Genomic DNA, 19,255 nt, shown 5'->3' with positions numbered 1-19,255 from the left:
GTGCTTAGCAGAGTGACTGGGGTGTTATACTCAGGAAATATTTGCTGGGATTAATTTTTATATTATAGGAACCAAGATTCAAAAGTTATCTAGAGCCCTGTCTGGTGTAGCTAAGTGGTTAGAGCCGTGGTCGGCAAACTGTGGCTCGCGAGCCACATGCGGCTCTTTGGCCCCTTGAGTGTGGCTCTTCCACAAAATATCACGGCCTGGGCCAGCCTATTTTGAAGAAGTGGCGTTAGAAGAAGTTTAAGTTTAAAAAATTTGGCTCTCAAAGAAATTTCAATCGTTGTACTGTCGATATTTGGCTCTGTTGACTAATGAGTTTGCCGACCACTGGGTTAGAGCATCGGCCCATGCATTGCAGGGTCCCGGGTTTGATGCCCAGTCAAGGACACGTTGCAGATTTAATCACTGGCCCTAGTCAGAGCACGTGTGGGAGGCAACCTATCAATGTGTCTCTGTCACATCAATGTTTCTCTCGCTCTCTCTCTCTGCCCCCTCCCCCTCCCTTCCTTCCACTCTCTCTAAAAAAATCAATAGAAAAAATATCGTTGGGTGAGGGTTAACAACAACAAAAAAGTTATCTAGGAAAAAAAAGGTGCTGGGACATAGAATGTAGGGGTGTGATCAGATATGGCCTGGGCTCTCCTCTGCTGGGACGTGGTGTTCAATGAGCAAGTCTGACCTGCAGTCCATGAAGGGGCTGGACCAGAACTGGGAGGGAGGCTCAGGGCAGGGCACTTCGGCTGCCACTACCACATTCCCAGCCCCATCTCTCATCACAGAGACTTCATTCCCCACGGAGCCTAGAATCACTTGGAACTTCCCGACACAGGGCTCCAGGTGGCCTTTGGCTGTGAATTTGCAGTTGGCATGTGAGCTGGAACCATTTGCCATCACTCAGCCCTCAGATTCCATGTTTTGGAATAGATAAAGTAGGGAAACAACTCCACGGGACATTTTCCAAACTGTTTTATCTTCTTTTTAGAGGATAAACATTTCTGGGTATCACCACCTTCCAAGTACTGGCTTGGGAAAGAGCCTTTATGGGTAGGTTACCAGGCCCCCTCCCTTACGCAACCCTTTAATCTTGCTACAACCTGTTTTTCTAGCCCCAGTGAGACCCAGGGAACCAAAAAGGTGGAGATGATCCCCTGAAGGACCTTGTCTCAGCAGGAGACTCAGAGTGCAGATTTCTTCTCCTTTTTGCTGGTGTCTGTGGCCAAACGAACAGGACAAGCATGTTTTTATTTGTTGTTTTTTTCCCCTCAGGCTTCCAGAAGAGCATCTGAAAGCCATCCAGGACTATTTAAGCACTCAGCTCACCCTGGATGCTGATTTTGTGAAGACGGGCTCCAGCAGTCTCCCTCATCTGAAGAAACTGACCGTGCTGCTGTGCAAGGAGCTCTATGGGTAACAAGCCGATGGGGCAGAGGGCGGGGACCTGGGCAAGGGAGCCAGCTCATTAGGGTGACCCAGGGCTCCCCCTGGCTGCTCAGATACCGCTGCTGTACTTGGAATAATCAGACAGTTTGGTGGGATTTAGAAATCTTCATGCTTGTTTCAGGTTTTGTTTGTATGGTATTTGAATTGTAGTGCCTTTTTTTTTTTTAACTGAAGTTCATTGGAGGCCAGTTGCTATGGGAAGGGATGGGCAGGAGGTTCTCCGTTGGAGATATTTTTCCATTTGATGCTGTTATTATCATTCATTCATCACCAAGGAAAACATAGACACATGGTACTCTCTTTTTAACAAACAATTTCATGATGACTGGTAACAAGCGTTTATTTCTGCTCTAATGGAAATCCCACTCTTTGCTCCTTCCTTGTCCAGAAGAAAATATACCTTTAAGTCTCTCCACTAAGCTTATCCAATCACTTCAGCACGTGGGCAGTGTTCCCCGACATCTGATTGCTACCTGTTATTCAAGGTCATAGAATTAATCACATGCCTATACTTCAAAAAGGATCCAAGAATTTGTTTTCCCCCAAATTTCTGAGTGCTGGTGATCCTAAAACTAAGAACCCAGCAGCTTACTGAGCAGCTGGATATGAATACACTCAAAGCAAAAGTGTTCATCCTAAACTCCCAGAACACAATATGATGAAAACAGAAATAACTAACAGAGCTAGCCATAACCACTCAACCATCTAGACATTTTTAGATGGTTTCCTAAGTCACAGCTGAGTTAAGGAAGAAACGGACACCGTGATAGGCTACCTGGTGTAGGTGTGGGATACTGAGTGTAGCAGGTCCACAAAAGACCCATGTAAAACATAACTTTTAAAAAGGGTAGAGACCACCCTGGCCGGGTGGCTTAATTGGTTGAATGTCATCCCATGCACCAAAGGTCACTGGTTCGAATCCTAGTGGGGACACATGCCTGGGTTACAGGCTCGATACTCAGTTGGGGGCATGCAGGAGGCGGCCGATCAATGTTTTTCTATCACATAGATGTTTATCTCTCTCGCTCTAGCTCTCTCTAAAACTCAATAAAGACATATTTTAAAAAATAAAAGAGTGAGAGACCAATTTAAAATGAGCAAGTAATTGCTCACTAGTAAATACTGATAATAAGTGTTGATTAAGGTAAGCAAAAAAATTTTACCAAGGAAAGATGAAAAATGGGTCAGTAAAAAATTACAGATCACTTTATAATGAAATGCAGTCCACCGAGGATGAAAATAACAGAATGGAAAAAACAACAACAACATCTAGATTAAATAAAAAGCAAAGCAATATATGAAGTTTATACCAATGTATAAAACTACTAACAAAATTCCCAGGAGAAAACTAACAAAGGACATGAACAGTTTGTTCAAAGAGAAATACAGCTACAACCAACCTTGTAAGAAAAATACTTAATGACATTAGAAATTAAAGATATGCAAATCAATTCATCAGCATTGAAATGCAGCATTGAGAGAGAGAGAGAAAAATAAAATAATAGAAAGAATTCAGACAGCACATCTAGCTTGGACAGTGCTGATGACCCTATAGTTGATACTAATGACTCAAAGGCTTGGAAATATTGATCAAGAGCTGTAATCTCTGGTTATCCTTAAATTGCACTTGAGAATAAGAAAGGAAGAGCTATATGAACAAAGCTGTTCAGAGAAGCCTTTATTTATGATCCCTAAGATCTTAAAATAATCTAATATCTACAACAATTTGGGCACATTTAGTCCATAGATTATTTGGAAACCACTAGAATGTCAAATTTGTAAAAACAAAAACAGTTTTTGGTGAAGTAAGTGAGAAGCAGAACTCAAAATTGTTTGCCCACCATGCTTAAACACTTGAAAAAGATGAGAAGAGAAGGAAGAATCCATAAAGCCCTAGTATTGGCTCCTCAAGGATCAGGCCAAGGAAAACCTCTCTGGGCGTCCATCTGAGCTTGGAGGAGGGGACTTGAACCAGGAAGCACAGATGGCCAGCACAGGAAGCCCTGGGGCACATATTTAAAATGCAGATTCCGGACCAAATCAGATTGGGACCCAGAAATTTGCATTTTTAACATAGGTATATGTGTGTGATTGTGTGTATGTGTGTGTGTGTGTGTGTGTGTGTGTGTGTGTGTGTGTGTGTGATTCTTATTAACAGCAAATGTTGGAACCATGGGTTACTAAGTGATTTCAAAGTAGTTTTGAGATTTTAGATCAAAATTTTCTACAGGCCTTGTATGACTAAGCAGAGGTAAATCAGGTCTATAAATCACAACTTCAGTTTGGTCTGGAGTGTGGGATGGAAAGGAGTGGAGGTCTGGGGGATGGGCAGGCCTGCATCTTTGCAGGGGCTTGTTCTTCTGGGAAGGATTCTCGCCTTCGCCAGACGGGGCTCAGATGGAGCTAGGGTCACCTCAGCCGGAGTCCTCACTAATCCTTGACCTTCACCTTGTCCCCTGCCCCCAGAGAAGTCATCCGGACCCTTCCCTCCCTGGAGTCTCTGCAGAGGTTGTTTGACCAGCAGCTCTCCCCGGGCCTCCGTCCACGGCCTCAGGTAAGGGTTTGTGGGTTAGAAAGATGAGTTTGATAAACTGGGGTTGGGGGTGGGTTATCGAGGTTGCCAGAATCCAGATGGCTGGACCGTCAGATTATGCTGTGGGTGAAGGGTGAGAGCCACAGAACTCTGCCCATCCCCCCCACCTCACCCCCCATAAGGCATTTTCTACTGCCTGACTTTGACTTGAGAAATAAGATTTTAAATTAGTCACCCATCTGCAAAAGTACTTATTAGTGCTACATAAGGTGGCAGGGCCTCTTCCCAACATTTTCTTCAGAAACCGAATGAAGCACATGAGGTGCCTAAATTCTTGATGCTGCCTTTGCCCCAGGAAGAGCAAGGAATGCATGCACCTCCCTCCCTCCACAGTCACCTGCTCACGGCCTAGCAGGGGGCCAAGACCAAGTGTCCTTTGAGCAAAGATCTGTGTGACAAGAGGTGTCATCTGCAGAATTAAAAACAAGGAAACTAATATCTCAGAGAAAGTACTTGCAACCAAGATAAGAGACAAAGGATTAACATGGTGTTTTTTTTTTAAGTCTACAAATAATTCAGTCAAAACAACCCACTTTTTAAAATGGGGAAAGGCTATAAAGAAGACTGTTTTACTGAAGAACTTGGAATGGCCAAGATACACATGAAAAGGTGTTTGACCGTACCTCGTTAGTAACCAGAAAATGACATTCAAAACGAGAACTGTGTACTTGCATATCAGATAAGCCAAGAGCTGATTGGTGAAGTCAGGGTTTGGCTGTGTGGGGACCAGGAACTCACAAGGGCTCACCTGTCCGCACTGCTGGAATGGAAATGGATTTTCTGAAAGACTGTTTGGCCATTTGCATTATTAGGGAAGGGAGAGCATTCACTCCCTTCTACCCTTCTTTAGTTTTTAACAGCTGGACTAGTAATAAAATAATACAATTGACACAAGACTAGATTAACAGGAGAAAAAAACAATTTGACACATGCATGCAGGAAAGCCACAGTATGATGCTCAGATTATAAAATGAGGCTCAAAGAAATGATTGAACTAGGCACCTTTTTATAGTTTTTAGAAAAACACATTTATGAGAAACTGACCAGACAGAGAAAGTCACTGCTCATTAAAGGGAAAGTAAGCAGGGCTTGGGCTCAAGGAGATAGGCTTATTTACACAGCTCTCTCATTCCGGATTCCCAGATGTGATAAGGTTTTGTCTCAGCCCTCAGGAGCAGGGCGGGCACCTGTCCCCCCAGGGAGAGTTCTCTCCTACTTTCAGGGGCACGAAGGAGAGTAGGGCTCCTGCTCCTACTGCCTCCCAGGTGACCGTAGTTAGAAATAATCACTAAGCCACATATAGTGATATTGATGGGTGGTCTGCCCTGGGCCGCAGCAGCAAGAAAATGTTAAATGCATGCCTCTTACAAGCAAGCAGTTCTATATGTAGACAGTTATCTTAGGGACAAAGAGATGTTGACAAATATGTTTATTGTGGCTTTGACTCTAAAAGCAAAAAAAACATTGGAAACCACACAAAAGAGAGAGTTGTTAAACTATGGTGCAGAATTTTCTACGGTGGGTGCAATGACGTGGAAAGATCTCCAAGACATACTGTAGGGTGAAAAAAAAAAAAAGTAAATGGTGGAACAGTATGTACAGTATGTTGTGGAAATTGGACCAGAAAGATTTACACCCACAAAGCACTAAGTGAAATTGCGCATGTGAGCCATCTGAATGTGCTGGACTCTTACCAACATTAGACCCTTGCTTTTAGGTGGGCAAGACTCCTGAGTCCCTGTGTGGGATTTATTTGAGAACTGCTGGGGGGTACAAAATGTAACATTACTAAAATGACTGCTGGCCTGAAGGGTGAAGAAAGACAGGAGTCTGCCCTATGTGAGAAAGAAGAGTCATTGACCTTGGAGCCCACATCCTCCTTTGAAAAGTCAACTGAAAAGCAAAGTGAAATAACTTGTCAGTTTATGCAAACCCACAGGTGGCACTCAGACCAATTCACCCACTTCTAGGCAGAGCTGTGAATTATGCCCTCAACACCCAGGCTAGTGACATTTTGGCTGGACCATTCTTTATTGTGGGGACTATGCTGTGGCATTATTGGTTGTTAACACATCCTAGCCTCTACCCACTAGACACCATAAGCATACCCTTGTTCAGTGATGGCGAACCTATGACACGCGTGTCAGCACTGACACGCGTAGCCATTTTTGATGACACGTGGCCGCTGAGGCGGCCGCATGCCGAGGATAAAACATTTGCTGCTCCTGAGGATGAAACATTTGCGAAATAATGTTTTTTCCTCAAAGTGACATACTACCCGAGTTATGCTCAGTTTTTTGGCGAAGTTTGACACACCAAGCTCAAAAGGTTGCCCATCACTGCCCTAGTTGCTGACAACCCCAATGTCTCCAGACTTATCAAATGTCCCCTGGGGGGCAAAATTGCCACCAGCTGAGAGCCACTGAGTTAGATCTGCATTCAGATCTCCGGGGTACACTAGTTGTGTGACCTTGGACAAGATGACTCATCACTTTGACTGAACTTCCCCATCTGCATAACAAGGATTATAAGAATAAATATACATGCAGATTAGATGAGTGAATATGTTCAAATTAAGATGGATACAGTGTAAGAACTCATTGGATCCTCCTGTGCGTTCCACTGAATAAGACTCAGACCTATGGACAAAGCTCCAGCATTGTTCTCATACCTTCTGGTCCAAGAGCTCACCCCCAGTTTGTCAGGAACTTCATTTATAGTCTGTGAGTTTTTGCCAAGTCTGCTCCAAAAGACACAGATTCAGCAAGAGAGAGTGAAAAACACCAGCCAAAAAATTGCTATTTAGAGGGAAGAAAAAATGACAGCCAGGTGACTGTCCCACGTAGCAAGCAGGTAATTCCAAGTGTTCAACAGGGTGAATGAGAGGGTTAAAATCTGTTATCTTTTCAATCCTTTATGAGAAAACCCTTAAAACAAGGGGATCCTGAACTGTCTCATCTATTGACCAAAGCAGTCAGAGGAAGTGTTGATAGTTGTGATGATGATGGTGATAGTTGTGGTGGGGGTGTGGCTAGTGGTTGGAGGTGGTTGTGATGATGCTGACGGAGATGACAGTGGTCATGGTGGGGAGGGGAGTGATGGTGATGCTGAAGATGGTGGTGATGGAGTGATGGTTGATTACTGATGGCAGAAGTAGTATAAATCGTGGCTGGGTGGGAAATTGAAGTCAAAAGCAAGAATAGCCTGGCTGACTTGTTAAGCAAGGGGTGGGGTCAAAAGGCATCATTTGGTTGGAGATAACCCTGGTTCTGATCTGCTTGGTATTCAAGTTAATCATGCATGTGTCTGACTCTCATTCTACTTCTGGAGGGCAGGGATATCTTATTAACTCTATACCTCCAGCACTGGCAATGTGTCTGGCACAGAATAGATGCTTTAGAAAAGTTTGTTCTGGGAATAAATGCTTGAGACTGTGAATTTGGTGCCAGGCCAATAGGATTCAAGTCCTGCTGTGCCAGTCACTAGCTGTTCGACTTCCGACAAGTAACTTCAGCTCTCTGGACTTCAAGTACGCCTTGAACAATTGTACTGAGCATCTCCTCTGGGCAGGCACTGTTCCAAGCCCCAAGGTTGCAGCACTGAACAGAGCACGCATGGTCCCAATTCTCACGGAGCTTGCTTTCTAGCAGGGGAAACAGTGAACAAATAAATTATTGTGGTGATTGATATGCAGCAAAGCAGGGTGATTTGATAGAGATGACTGTGGCTGGCTACTTTAGCGTGGTGAGGGAAGCCCTCTTTGTGGATCTGAGATAGGGGATGGCCTTCCCAGATGAAATCCATGTCTCTGGGGATTCCTCAGAAAGTGTAGCTCAAGGCACTGGGCAGATCAGAAGTGAGACTGAGAATGGCTGAGCATGGAGGGTTAGATCATATGGTCTTTGAGGGCAGGGTAAGCAGTTTCCCTGTGGTGGGAAGCAACTAGTCTAGGGCTTTCAGCAGTGGGGTGGCTCTATTTTGGGAGCACAGCAGGAGCAGCGATGCAGTAGATGTAGGAAGAGGAAGGTAATAGTCAAGGCCAATCCTAGAGTTTTGTTTAAGCAAATGAGTGGATGAGGTATGAAACTCTGGGGAGAAGCAGATTTAGAGGGAAGAAAAAATGACTTATTTTTTTGGCCATGATACATTTGAGGTGATTGGGAACATCCTTGATTTCTTCATCTGCAAAGGGGGATAATAATAGTACTCCTGGGTTGTTAGGGGGATGAAATGAGATGAGGCCTGGAAAGTGCTGAGTGTTACACCTCTCAGTAACAGGTCCTCTGTGACTGTGTCCTTCTTTGCTTGTTTCCTCATCTCCCAGGTGCCTGGTGAGGCCAATCCAATCAACATGGTGACCAAGCTCAGCCAACTGACAAGTCTACTGTCCTCTATTGAAGATAAGGTACTTGGGGGGGCGGTCCTACAGCTTCTCTTGGCATCTCTTTGGTCCCCTCTTTGCTCAGAGAATGCAGACTGTGCTCCCTTTGACTGCCCCAAAGATGCTGCTTTCTCTTCACCTCCCAGCCTCAATGGCTTTGTACATTTATACCCACAGGTCAAGGCCTTGCTACATGAGGGACCCGAGTCTCCCCACCGGCGTTCTCTCATCCCTCCAGTCACCTTTGAGGTAAGTGGTTGTGCCCTTGTGCTTTGCAGTTGGAGACTGAGGGACATTCTCTTCCCTGTGGAAGGAGGGCTTTGGGCTCACCTGTACAAGGTCAAGGAGCCCAGCAACTGAGATTAGCAGTCAGTGGAGCCACCTGTGAAGATGTTTCAGCATTAGAATGGGTGTCCATATGAATCTGTGGAACCTCCTTCATGGGGAGGCTCCTCAGGAAAGAGCCTCTTGGCCCAAGATGACTTAAACTTTGTCCTTCTCAAAGGGCTAGTGAGTGACATCAAATGGGACCTTCAAACTAGCTGTATAGTGCCTTAAGGGAGAATTAGGGGGGAGGGGGAAATGCATGTCCCATGATTTCCCCAGAAGTGAGTGAGTTAAAATCCCCAGGCTCCGGCCCAGAAATTTGTTTTTCTTAATTCTCCCCAGAGATTCTGATGCATCCATTGCAGCCCTGGTCCCATATTCAGAAGCACAGATCAAGAGGTCCCAAGATGTCCCTCCCCCCAACATCCTTTCTAGTCCTGATGATAATTCTGTCTTCTGAGCATGGCATTTGTATTTTTCCTAATTATTATCAATCAATGTTCAATTATTAGTTGTAACAAGGATCAGGAGCTTAAATCTATTAGTAAAATCCTTCCTGGAAGTAGACAACATCAAATTAATGAGTGTTGTCAGACTAGGCGGTGAATGAATAATTTTCCAGTAGTTCATCTGTTTCTTCCACCAAACCTGTTGGTAGAAGAACTAATGTGCACACAGCAGACTGGCTGGGCTTCTTGCCATATTTTAGCAATTCTTGGGAGCTGCCAGTGGAAATCTGGGTGTGTGGCCCTGGGCAAGGGAGGCTTAGAAATAGAAACCAGGTGGCCCAATATGGGGCACAGAGGCTGAACTGGCCAAGGACTGCCCAGCCATATAGATGAGGAGCTCGTGAAAGCCTGGACAGAGAAGAGATGACCTACATCTCTCCCCCGTCTTCTTCTCCTCCCCTTACCCCACCTTTCTCTTCTCCCTCTCTTCATAGGTCAAGTCAGAGTCTCTGGCACTTCCTCAGAAGTTGCAGCTCAAAGTTGATGTTGAGACTGGGAAACTGATCATTAAGAAGTCCAAGGATGGTTCTGAGGACAAGTTCTACAGCCACAAGAAAAGTAAGACCCTCACACCCATAATGCTCTCATCTGTTAGTGCTCTTACTGATGACTGGTCAGCAGAAGGCGGCTGGGGATGCACGTCCTGCTAGGCACATGCCACCCCTATGCTAGGATACCCTCTGCCCCATCCTGCTTGTGGAACCCCCCCCACACACACACACACACACACACCCAGCTCTAGGACCCACCTCTCAGGCCCCCTCCTTCCTGAGCCCTGTCCATTCCGCCTCCTTCCTCTGAATCCTGGGGAAATGTGGCAGCTCTGTGATGCATTCCTCCCCAGTGGGGGCCAGGTTGACGCATATAGTCACCTCCCGGGGCCTGGTCCAGGGTCCTGCATGCGTAAGGGCTCTGGCCCAAATCAGGGCTCTGGCCCAAATCTTTAGTGTAACAGAGACTGAGAGACAGTTTCAAGTGCATGGACTCTGAAACCAAACTGCTCAAATTCACATCCCAGCTCTGCCTCTTAGCAGCTGTGTGACCCTGGACAACTTAACTGCACTAGACTTCAGATTCCTCATCTATAAAATAGGTTGATAAGGATTAACTGAGTAATCTGCATGTAAGGCTCCTTAGGAAAGAGTCTAGCATGTAGGAGCCACTCGCAGCACCTGAAGCTTTACACCATCAATTAAATTCATCAGTAAAATGGGACATGTTCACATACCAGATGCTTATGGGCAAGTTACTATGGGCTAAGCACTGGGGATCCAAGGCCTCTACCTGCACGGAATTTACATTCCAGAGTGTTGAGTGACCATAAATACTCAAAATACAGGGTGGGGCAAAGTAGGTTTACAGTTGTTCATATCGAAAATAATACAATAATTAATGAACAATAATAATACAAAATTAAACTATTTTACATACTCACAAGTGTAAACCTACTTTTGCCCATCCTGTATATCAACACAATGATTTCAGCTATTGATTAAGTGCTGAGAAGGAAAACATCCAGGGTAGTTGTGAGGAAGGCAGAATAGAGCAGCGAAGATGGATCAGGAATGAAGTCCTTAGACATGAGCGTGACAGGCCACCATAGTCACGCAGAGTTGATCACAGTGTTGGGCAGGACCACTCTGTCCACTGCCAAGTTGGGCAGGAGAGATGGGGATTTACTGAAGGTTTTAGCAGGAGAGGACTGTGTTGAAAGTGATCAGCTTAAAGCCATACTTTCCTCTTACCTGTCACAGAGAGTGAGTTAAAACTGAAAGGCCGGTCCCAACTCTGAGAAGAGAAAGGAGAAACCTAACATGAGTGAAGAGATTATCAAAGAGTGCCTGATTGTTCTAAAAAAAAAACCTGGAGGTTTCTGGGTTGAAAGAAATACCTCCCAGGATTCTAAAAAGCACTGTGAACTCTTGTCAGCTTAATTCAAAGACTTTTTTTTTTTCTGAACATCTGCCATAGGCCGGCTCTGACTTATAGACTTTCCCTCAAAGAATTAGCAATTTGAAGGTGGAAGCTGACATGTGAGCCTGTATTAGAATGTATGTCAGAGGCAAGTGGATTGATTAGCTCAGCTGTTGGATGGTGCAAGGAGGCTTTATACCACAGAGATAGCTCTGTCTGGGCTTTGAAGAATTAGTTCACCAAGCATGAGGCAGAGAGGACTCTTGGACTAAAACGTTGGCATGTGCAAGGAATAGAGCAGGATATTAGGGGAATTACATGATACTTGTGGCCCTAAAGAGAGGAGCAGTAGGAAATGGGGTCCCAGATGTGGGGTAGGGCCTTGCATGCCAAAGTCAGGGCTGAAGATGTTGTCTTGTGGGCACTGACGTATTTACCACCAGTTTAGAATAGTGTTTGTCACAGAGTAGGTGATCAATAGATGTATACTGAGGGAATGAATGAGTGAGTTCTAGACCAGTGAAATACCACAGTTCATGTGGCTGTGTATTTAGGTGGCCTTTGTAACTGGCAGTGTAGATCAGTTGGTTGAGTACTATTCGATTCCTGATCAGAGCACATGCCCTTATTTCGGGCTCAATCCCCAGTATGGGGCATGCGGGAGGCAGCCAATTTCATTGATGTTTCTCTCTCTCTCTCTCTCTCTCCCTCCCTTTCTCTAAAATCAATAAAATATACTTTAAACAATAAAAACTTGAAGGAAAGGTAGAAAGATAAAATTGAGGAAAGCTCCCAGGAGGTAGAACAAATGGACAAAGTGAGGGAATAATAGAAGAGATTTTTTAAAATTAGAAGACCAGTTAGGAGGTTAACTATCAAAATAATAAGTGTCAATAAGAGAAAATGGAAACAGAGTGAGAAAATATATTAAAGAAATAATTTAAGAAAAATCTCAGTACTGAACAACACCAGTTTCCAGATGGAATATGGTCCATCAAGTGCCCAGCACAACAGAGGAAAATTGTTCTACCCTGATACACACACAACATTGGGAATGCTTACAACACTGCATGCAAAGAAAAGATCCTAAAAACTTTAACACAGAAGATAGAATTACAGACTGTGTTTGGGGTCCCCAAGGTCACCTCCAGGTTCAGTGATTCTCAGGTGTCTGCTCCTGGTGCAGCCCCATGGGACACACAATTCCTCCAGCAATGAGGTGTGAACACACATGTGAAGAGCTATCTACCAGGGAAACTCATAAGAGATTCAGGTTCCAGGACTTTTACTGGGGCTGGTCATGTAGACACTCTCTGCCTGGCACTTACCCAATTTCAGACTCCCTGGAGGAGAGCAGGGGTTCAGGTTAAACTCTGTTGTTAGTACCATGAGCTGCTCTTAGCAGTTCAGCAAATGCTGGGAGCCCTCCCCAAATCCAAGTTCCAGATGCCAGCCCAGGGCCACCTAGAAAGCAGGCTTTCCAAGGATAGCAGTCAGGCCTGCTGTGTGAACTCATGCACGCAGGCAGGTCAGAACAACACTGAGTTGCTCAGAAGCAATGCTATAAGCCAGAGATGATGAGACAAGGTCTCCAGGGTCTGAGGAAAATTATTTCAGCCTTAGGGTTCTGTTAGTGAAGCGTGAGGGTAAAGTTTTCAGACATGCGAGGCCTCCAAACATTTATCACCTACTCCGCCTTTCTTGGGAAGCTACTAGAGATGTTACTCTACCAAAATGAGGGCATAAACCAAGAAAGAGGAAGACATGAGATCCAAAAAAATGGGATGTAATACAAGAAAGACAGGTGAATGGGTTCTTAGATGATGTATAAGGAAGGCCCTAAAGTAATGGCTATGTGTCTAGAGGTCACCTGTCCAGGGAAGAGAAGGCCCAGAGGCTCTCCCAGGATGATAAAATTGATAAAAGCGCTTGATCATGTGGAAAAGAGAGGTACAAAGTTAGGACCAATGAAAAAACATGGCAATCATTAATTCCTGGAAAAACAAAAGGCTGTGTAGAGAAACAATCAGGACTTGTCTGTCAGTAGCATTTTCATAGTCATAATACAAAACACTGACTAGTTACCCAGCCAAAATGATGATATAATTATTGGAAAGATGATGGGGGGACCGGCATTAGAATTGGTGGGGGGAGGAAGATGGCGAGAGGGGGGACAGGCTGTATGTATGAAAGAGAGCTAAACTGTCATCTTCCATAATGCAAAGTCAATATGCAATTGAAATATTTAAACCTGAAACACAGGAAGTATCAATATAGATGTTATTTAGAGATGGAGTAAAATTCCAAAAGAGTCCATTAAGAGAACTGAAAGTGGTTTTTTCTAGGAAGCAAAACATTGGAGGGAGATGGGATTGAGGGGTTCTATTATATGTACTAATCTTATAGAATAACTTGAGTCTTTTAATCATTGATAGAAATAAAAAATTTAGCTATAAATTAAAAGCAAAGCAAAAGTAGGAAAGGAGATAGGGAGGAGGAGAAAGAAATAAAGAAAAGGGGGAAAGGGAGGAATATGAGAAGACGATTAGCCACGCTCTCTCTGCTCTGACCAGGCCACCTCTTGCTTGCCAGTCTTTCTAAGCATGAGCTTCTCCCTGGAAGAGCAGCCAGGAACAAAGGGATCTGGGAAACTAGGCACAAATTTGGTGCTCTGCCTGAGGATGGGAGAGTCAGGGTTGTGGATGGTCAGATGCCAGAATGTAGTGTACACTCTGTATATATTGGGTGATTAGTAGGTGAATGAATAAGTGAACTTGCATTTCTCTTAAGTCCTGCAACTCATCAAGTCTCAGAAGTTTCTGAACAAGTTGGTGATTTTGGTGGAAACAGAGAAGGAGAAGACCCTGCGGAAGGAATATGTTTTTGCTGATTCCAAAGTAAGTGATGATTGCTAAGACAGCGAGAGGGGAATGAGGGATGCATGTTTTCCAAGATGGGCTCTGTGCCTGGAAGTTCGTACCAAGAGCTCACTCAGTTCTCACAACCCATTTTCCACCTGGGAAAGCTGAACCCAGCTGGGATTTGAGCAGTCACAGCCCTATCGTCTTTCCCCTCCTCCACGCTGTCTGCCCAAGCTGTGTTTACGCAGCCCCATTGGGAGGCCGTTAGCTTCTCTGAGCTACACTAGGAAGTGTTCTGGGGCACCCCACATTTAACCCTGAGTCCCAACCAGTGGTCTCTCCATTTCTGCACACTGCCCCAGTCTGCAGAAGTAAGGTGCCTGTTAGGACTGGCTCCTGGAGTGAGAGGTAATTCGAGCCAATGGGAATACTCGGGGACTTTGGACATTGCATGGGCAGGGTTCTCCGTGACCTAATCTCACCTCTGACATGCCAACCAGGGGCTGAAACCCACCATTGTAACCTTAGCCTATGAGGCAGGACACAGAGGGCTCCTAGAGCATCCGGTGTCAGCTGACCACACGTTGGCACTGTGGTAAGGCTCAGGGACAAGGGCTTCCAGTACAGGTTCCCAGGGACGGCCCCCATCAAGTGCCCTCTGGGTGACATGGCAGGGTTGGGCTGGTGGGAAGCCAGTGGGGAGGTGGGGGGAGGGGACTGAGGGTGCCCAGAATTGTCCGAGAGGGTGGGGAGGACTATGAGGAATGATAGGGAAGGGGCTGAGAGAAACAAGGAAGTGGGGGCCAGACAGATGATGGAAGGCCTGGCTGGGCATTGTTCTGGGCACAGGGACATAGGTCCCAAAACCAGTGCTACCCAATGCTGCAAGCTCAGAAGGGTTGAGACATAGCAGTAAACTGAGGCTCCAAATTTTGAGTCATCCCAAACTAAAGGCAGGTTTCCAGGATAACAAAATAAAGACTACTAAGGAGACTCTGATAGCCTTCCTGTGTTCTATTCAATTAGTTTCTTTACTTTAAATTGTCTTTCATTACACAAGTCATCTAGTCTCATTAGTGGAAAAGTTACAAATAAGCAAAAAATTTAAAATAAAAACACCTGTCTACCACTAGTAAACCTTGGACAATATCTTTCAGGATGGGTTTTGTGGTCTTTTTTTATAAAAATGTAATGATGCTGTCCTAGCTGGTTTAGCTCAATGGATATATTATCGGCCTGCAGACTAAAGGATCCCGGGTTTGATTCCAGTCAAGGGCACATGCCCAGGTTGTGGGCTCAACCCCCAGTAAGGAGCGTGTAGGAGGCAGCCAATCAATGGTTCTCTTTCATCATTGATGTTTCTATCTCTCTCTCCCTCTCCCTTCCTCTCTGAAATCAATAAAATATATTTTTTTAAATGTAATGATGCTATTCATACTGTTTTGTCAACAGGCTTTTTATACTTAACAATATATTTGCCCATCTATCCTTATTGATAAAGTATTTCTGCACCACAATTTTTGAACTCTATAGTATTCTAGTGTATGGATGACCCATAATACCATTATGAATTCCTTTCCTAAGATTGGACATTAAGGTTGTTTCTCATTTTTTCCATATTGAAACGCATGCTGTAGTTCCTCGACATGGTGGGGCCCTTGTCCAGTTGCTGAATATTCTCCTGGAGTCTGGTCCCTGCCGTGGCGCAGCTGGGCCACAGAACAGCCACTTTCTTAGTCTTGGGACCCATTTCCCCATTGCCCTCCTGGAAGTGCATCCTGATTTGTGCCTCTCAGTTTTCCTGAAGCTGGTCAAGCACTTGAGAGTGTAATGTGTGGGTGCAGAGGCCTTTCTGAGTCTGTCTGCCCTTCAATCCCTAGAAGAGAGAAGGCTTCTGCCAGCTCCTGCAGCAGATGAAGAACAAGCACTCGGAGCAGCCTGAGCCCGACATGATCACCATCTTCATCGGCACCTGGAACATGGGTAGGTACAGCTGCCTCCCCTCCTCATGTCGCCTCCCCTTGGGTTCTACTTCCTGCATCCGGCATCTTCAAAAGGGGGGAACCTGTCCCCCCAACCCCAGCCTACCAGCGCAGCCTCCCTTCTAGGGAATTCTAGCATTTTCCTAAGACGATAGATAAGGGGGCAAGTCCTGGGACTCATACCACAAGAGCCACTGCAGAGGGTTACATTGTGTGTCTAAGTTGGAGAATATTCGGTAAAGAATCTGCATGTCTTGGTGAAGGGGCTCTTGGGCACCTGCCAGTCTTAGGCAGCCCGCCAAGGGTCCCCGGACCCAAAGAAAGAAAGAACTTCCTTGAGTAGCATTGCCAGAGACAGAGATAGAGACAGCAAGAGAAGAGAGAGATGATGCCCAATTAAATTTGAATTTCATGTAAATAACAAATAATTTTTGGTATAGGTGTTTACCTAGAAATGCATACATACAGGGTGTCCCAGAAAAAATGTATACACACTTTGAATAATTATAAAGGCAGAATTTATTAAAATACATTTTATTTTCAAAATGTAATAGAATCTATAGACATAGTATGTATACATTTTTTGAGACACCATATATATATATACTAACTATATATTACACTAAATGTATATATTATATATTTATATATAAATATGTATTATATTCCAAATACATAAATATTACATGCTGAATGTAAATTTTACTAAATATTTAGTATAACTATGCAGCTAGAAATAAGTACTAGATGTATACTAAATATGTACTATGTTCTTATATACTAATATATATTCATATACTAACTGTAAATTATGCTAAATGATATATTTAGTGTGAGTATTCAGCCCGAGATGAAAAATAAGTAGATATAGGATGCCCAATTAAATTTGAATTTCAGACCAACAGATATTGCATGGGATATATTTATTCTGAAGATTATCTGTTGTTTATCTGAAATTCTAACTTAACTGGGTGTCTATCTCCCCAACCTGGTCTGAAGCAGAGTCAGGCCCACCCCGTCCCGACGCAGCAGATAGTCGCCCAGCAGCATCGGGAAAGGAGGGAGTGAAGGGGGGTCTGCACACTCCTCCCAATTCTCTAGCTAACACCCTCACATCAGACCTTGGCTGAGATCTCTCTTTTGCAAGGAAGCCATTGTTATCTCCCAACCGTGGGCTAGAAGCCCACACCTGTCAGCCTACCCTATGGGGTCGTCTTGACAACAGAATGTATATTTCTCGAGGACTGTGTCTCAGTTCCCAATGTGGCTTCAAAGACCAGCTGGTGTTGGACCTCATGTGCAACTAGTTCAAGACACCATGTGGAATCTTCTATGTTTCTAGTCTTTGAAACTTCACATTACCTTTAAAAAGAAATGTAACTGGGGATGATAGTACCTAGTTCTCCATCTAAGGTATTTTGTTGGGTGGCCTGAATGGTTTTCATGTCTGTGTGACTCCCCCACCCCAATCCTTCCCCCACCTCTGTTTGAATTCTTCTGTTGTACCTGCGACTCACTTGGTGTTGGGTTTTGCTGTTGAAGGTAACGCCCCCCCTCCCAAGAAGATCACGTCCTGGTTTCTCTCCAAGGGGCAGGGGAAGACGCGGGATGACTCTGCTGATTACATCCCCCACGACATCTACGTTATTGGCACCCAGGAGGACCCCCTGGGGGAGAAGGAGTGGCTAGAGATACTCAAAAACTCCCTGCAAGAAATCACCAGCATGACTTTTAAAACGGTGAGCAGCTGGCCATGGCCCCAGCTGGGACTCCAGGGGAGCGGGCTTTGCAAGGCCAGCCAGGACATCTTAGAGGCAATAGTGGGCTCAGCATCTCAACTCTCAACTTCCAAAGTTGTCCGGGTACTTCGTGGTTCTCCCCTACCTTCCAGGGCCAGAGAAGGGAACCTGTATTCAGAAATTGATGGGGCCCATGGGTGTTGCTGAAAGTGACAGGGTCCTACCTGTGCTTTACTTCATTGAAACTTCTTCAGTCCTGGCTCTCATCTTTAAGATACTTTGTGTCACCTGTGGGACATCCCTAGGAGTCCCCCAAAGTTTAGGGGTTACAGACAGGGAACTCCACACCTGGGAGGTGAGGACTGGGTGTGAATCTCTTGCTCCAGGGTCAGGCAGTACGCCCTGGCCGAGGGTCACAACGTTGTCCTCCCCACCAGATCGCCATCCACACCCTCTGGAACATTCGCATTGTGGTGCTGGCCAAGCCCGAGCATGAGAACCGGATCAGCCACATCTGCACCGACAACGTGAAGACGGGCATCGCCAACACTCTGGGTGAGCAGAGAGGGCCACCTATTCATAGCAGGCTCCTGCTGACATGCCCACCCATCCTGTCCGGCTCCACTGGGACGTCCCAGATTACAAACGGGTTCTCAGATCCTGAGATCCCCTGGTCCTGGGACAACCAGGGTGGTTGGTCACCCCAGCAGAAACTCATCTGGGTCGACACCAGCACTCCAGGGATTGGGCTGACATGCAGGTTCTGATTCAGCAGGTCAGGTGGGGCCCGAATCCTGCGTTTCCAACTAGGTAGTGTCAGTGCTGGTCCGAAGGCCCCACCTTGAGTGTCAGGGACCTAGGAGGGGGTCAACACATTTACTGTGAAGGACCAGGGAGTAAATACTTGAGGCTTTATGGGCCATATAAAAGCCACCTGCTTCCACTCCTCTTCCTCGTCCCCACTGCTGTCACACAAAAGCAAACACAGATGCATGAAATGAATGGGAGGAGCTGTTCTGTAAAACTTTATTCACAACACAGGCTGTGGGCTCGAGTTGGCCACAGGTGTAGGTTGCCAACCCCAATCTGGATCTAGACTGACTCAGGTGGGATGTGACTCTGAGCCAGTGGGACTCATCGGGATGCTTCAGAGAATCGGAATAAGAGCAGAGGACCCCATGAGGGTGTGAGTGTGAATCTGTGGGTGTATAAGTGAGTGTACACATGAATCTATCTGTGTGATTCTGTCTGTGAGTATGTGTGGCAGGTGCCCTACGTGGGTGAGGACAGAGGTGAGGGCGAGGCCAGTGGTTTCTGGGGGTTGGAGTCAGGGACAGGACAGTCCCAGAGAGAACAGGAAATAGAAGAATTGTTGTAATTGATTGTGAAGAGCTCTCTCAAATTTTCTGCTGACAAACCGCACCTGCCCGTGTCCACACCCCCTCGTGCCTCCTTCCTTCCTGTCTCAGTAGCTGCCCTGTCGTGAAGCCTACGCCCTTCTTC

The 19,255-nt window shown here is 45.4% G+C and overlaps 1 protein-coding gene across 1 annotated transcript in view; it reads left to right on the top strand.

The window, feature by feature from the left end:
* Positions 1-19,255, top strand: part of INPP5D (inositol polyphosphate-5-phosphatase D) — a 97,028-nt gene that overhangs the window by 49,433 nt on the left and 28,340 nt on the right. Inside the window, exons 5-13 of the mRNA XM_028140589.2 lie at positions 1,273-1,413; positions 3,913-4,000; positions 8,364-8,444; positions 8,598-8,669; positions 9,691-9,814; positions 13,961-14,067; positions 15,912-16,014; positions 17,556-17,752; positions 18,190-18,307. Coding sequence (XP_027996390.2) covers positions 1,273-1,413; positions 3,913-4,000; positions 8,364-8,444; positions 8,598-8,669; positions 9,691-9,814; positions 13,961-14,067; positions 15,912-16,014; positions 17,556-17,752; positions 18,190-18,307 — 1,031 coding nt within the window. The remainder of the gene's footprint in view (positions 1-1,272; positions 1,414-3,912; positions 4,001-8,363; positions 8,445-8,597; positions 8,670-9,690; positions 9,815-13,960; positions 14,068-15,911; positions 16,015-17,555; positions 17,753-18,189; positions 18,308-19,255) is intronic.

Source organism: Eptesicus fuscus, chromosome 11 (genome assembly GCF_027574615.1).
Source record: "Eptesicus fuscus isolate TK198812 chromosome 11, DD_ASM_mEF_20220401, whole genome shotgun sequence".
Taxonomy (NCBI): Eukaryota; Metazoa; Chordata; class Mammalia; order Chiroptera; family Vespertilionidae; genus Eptesicus; species Eptesicus fuscus.
The sequence above is the reverse complement of the archived record's forward strand: the minus strand, read 5'-3'. Positions and strand labels throughout refer to the sequence as shown.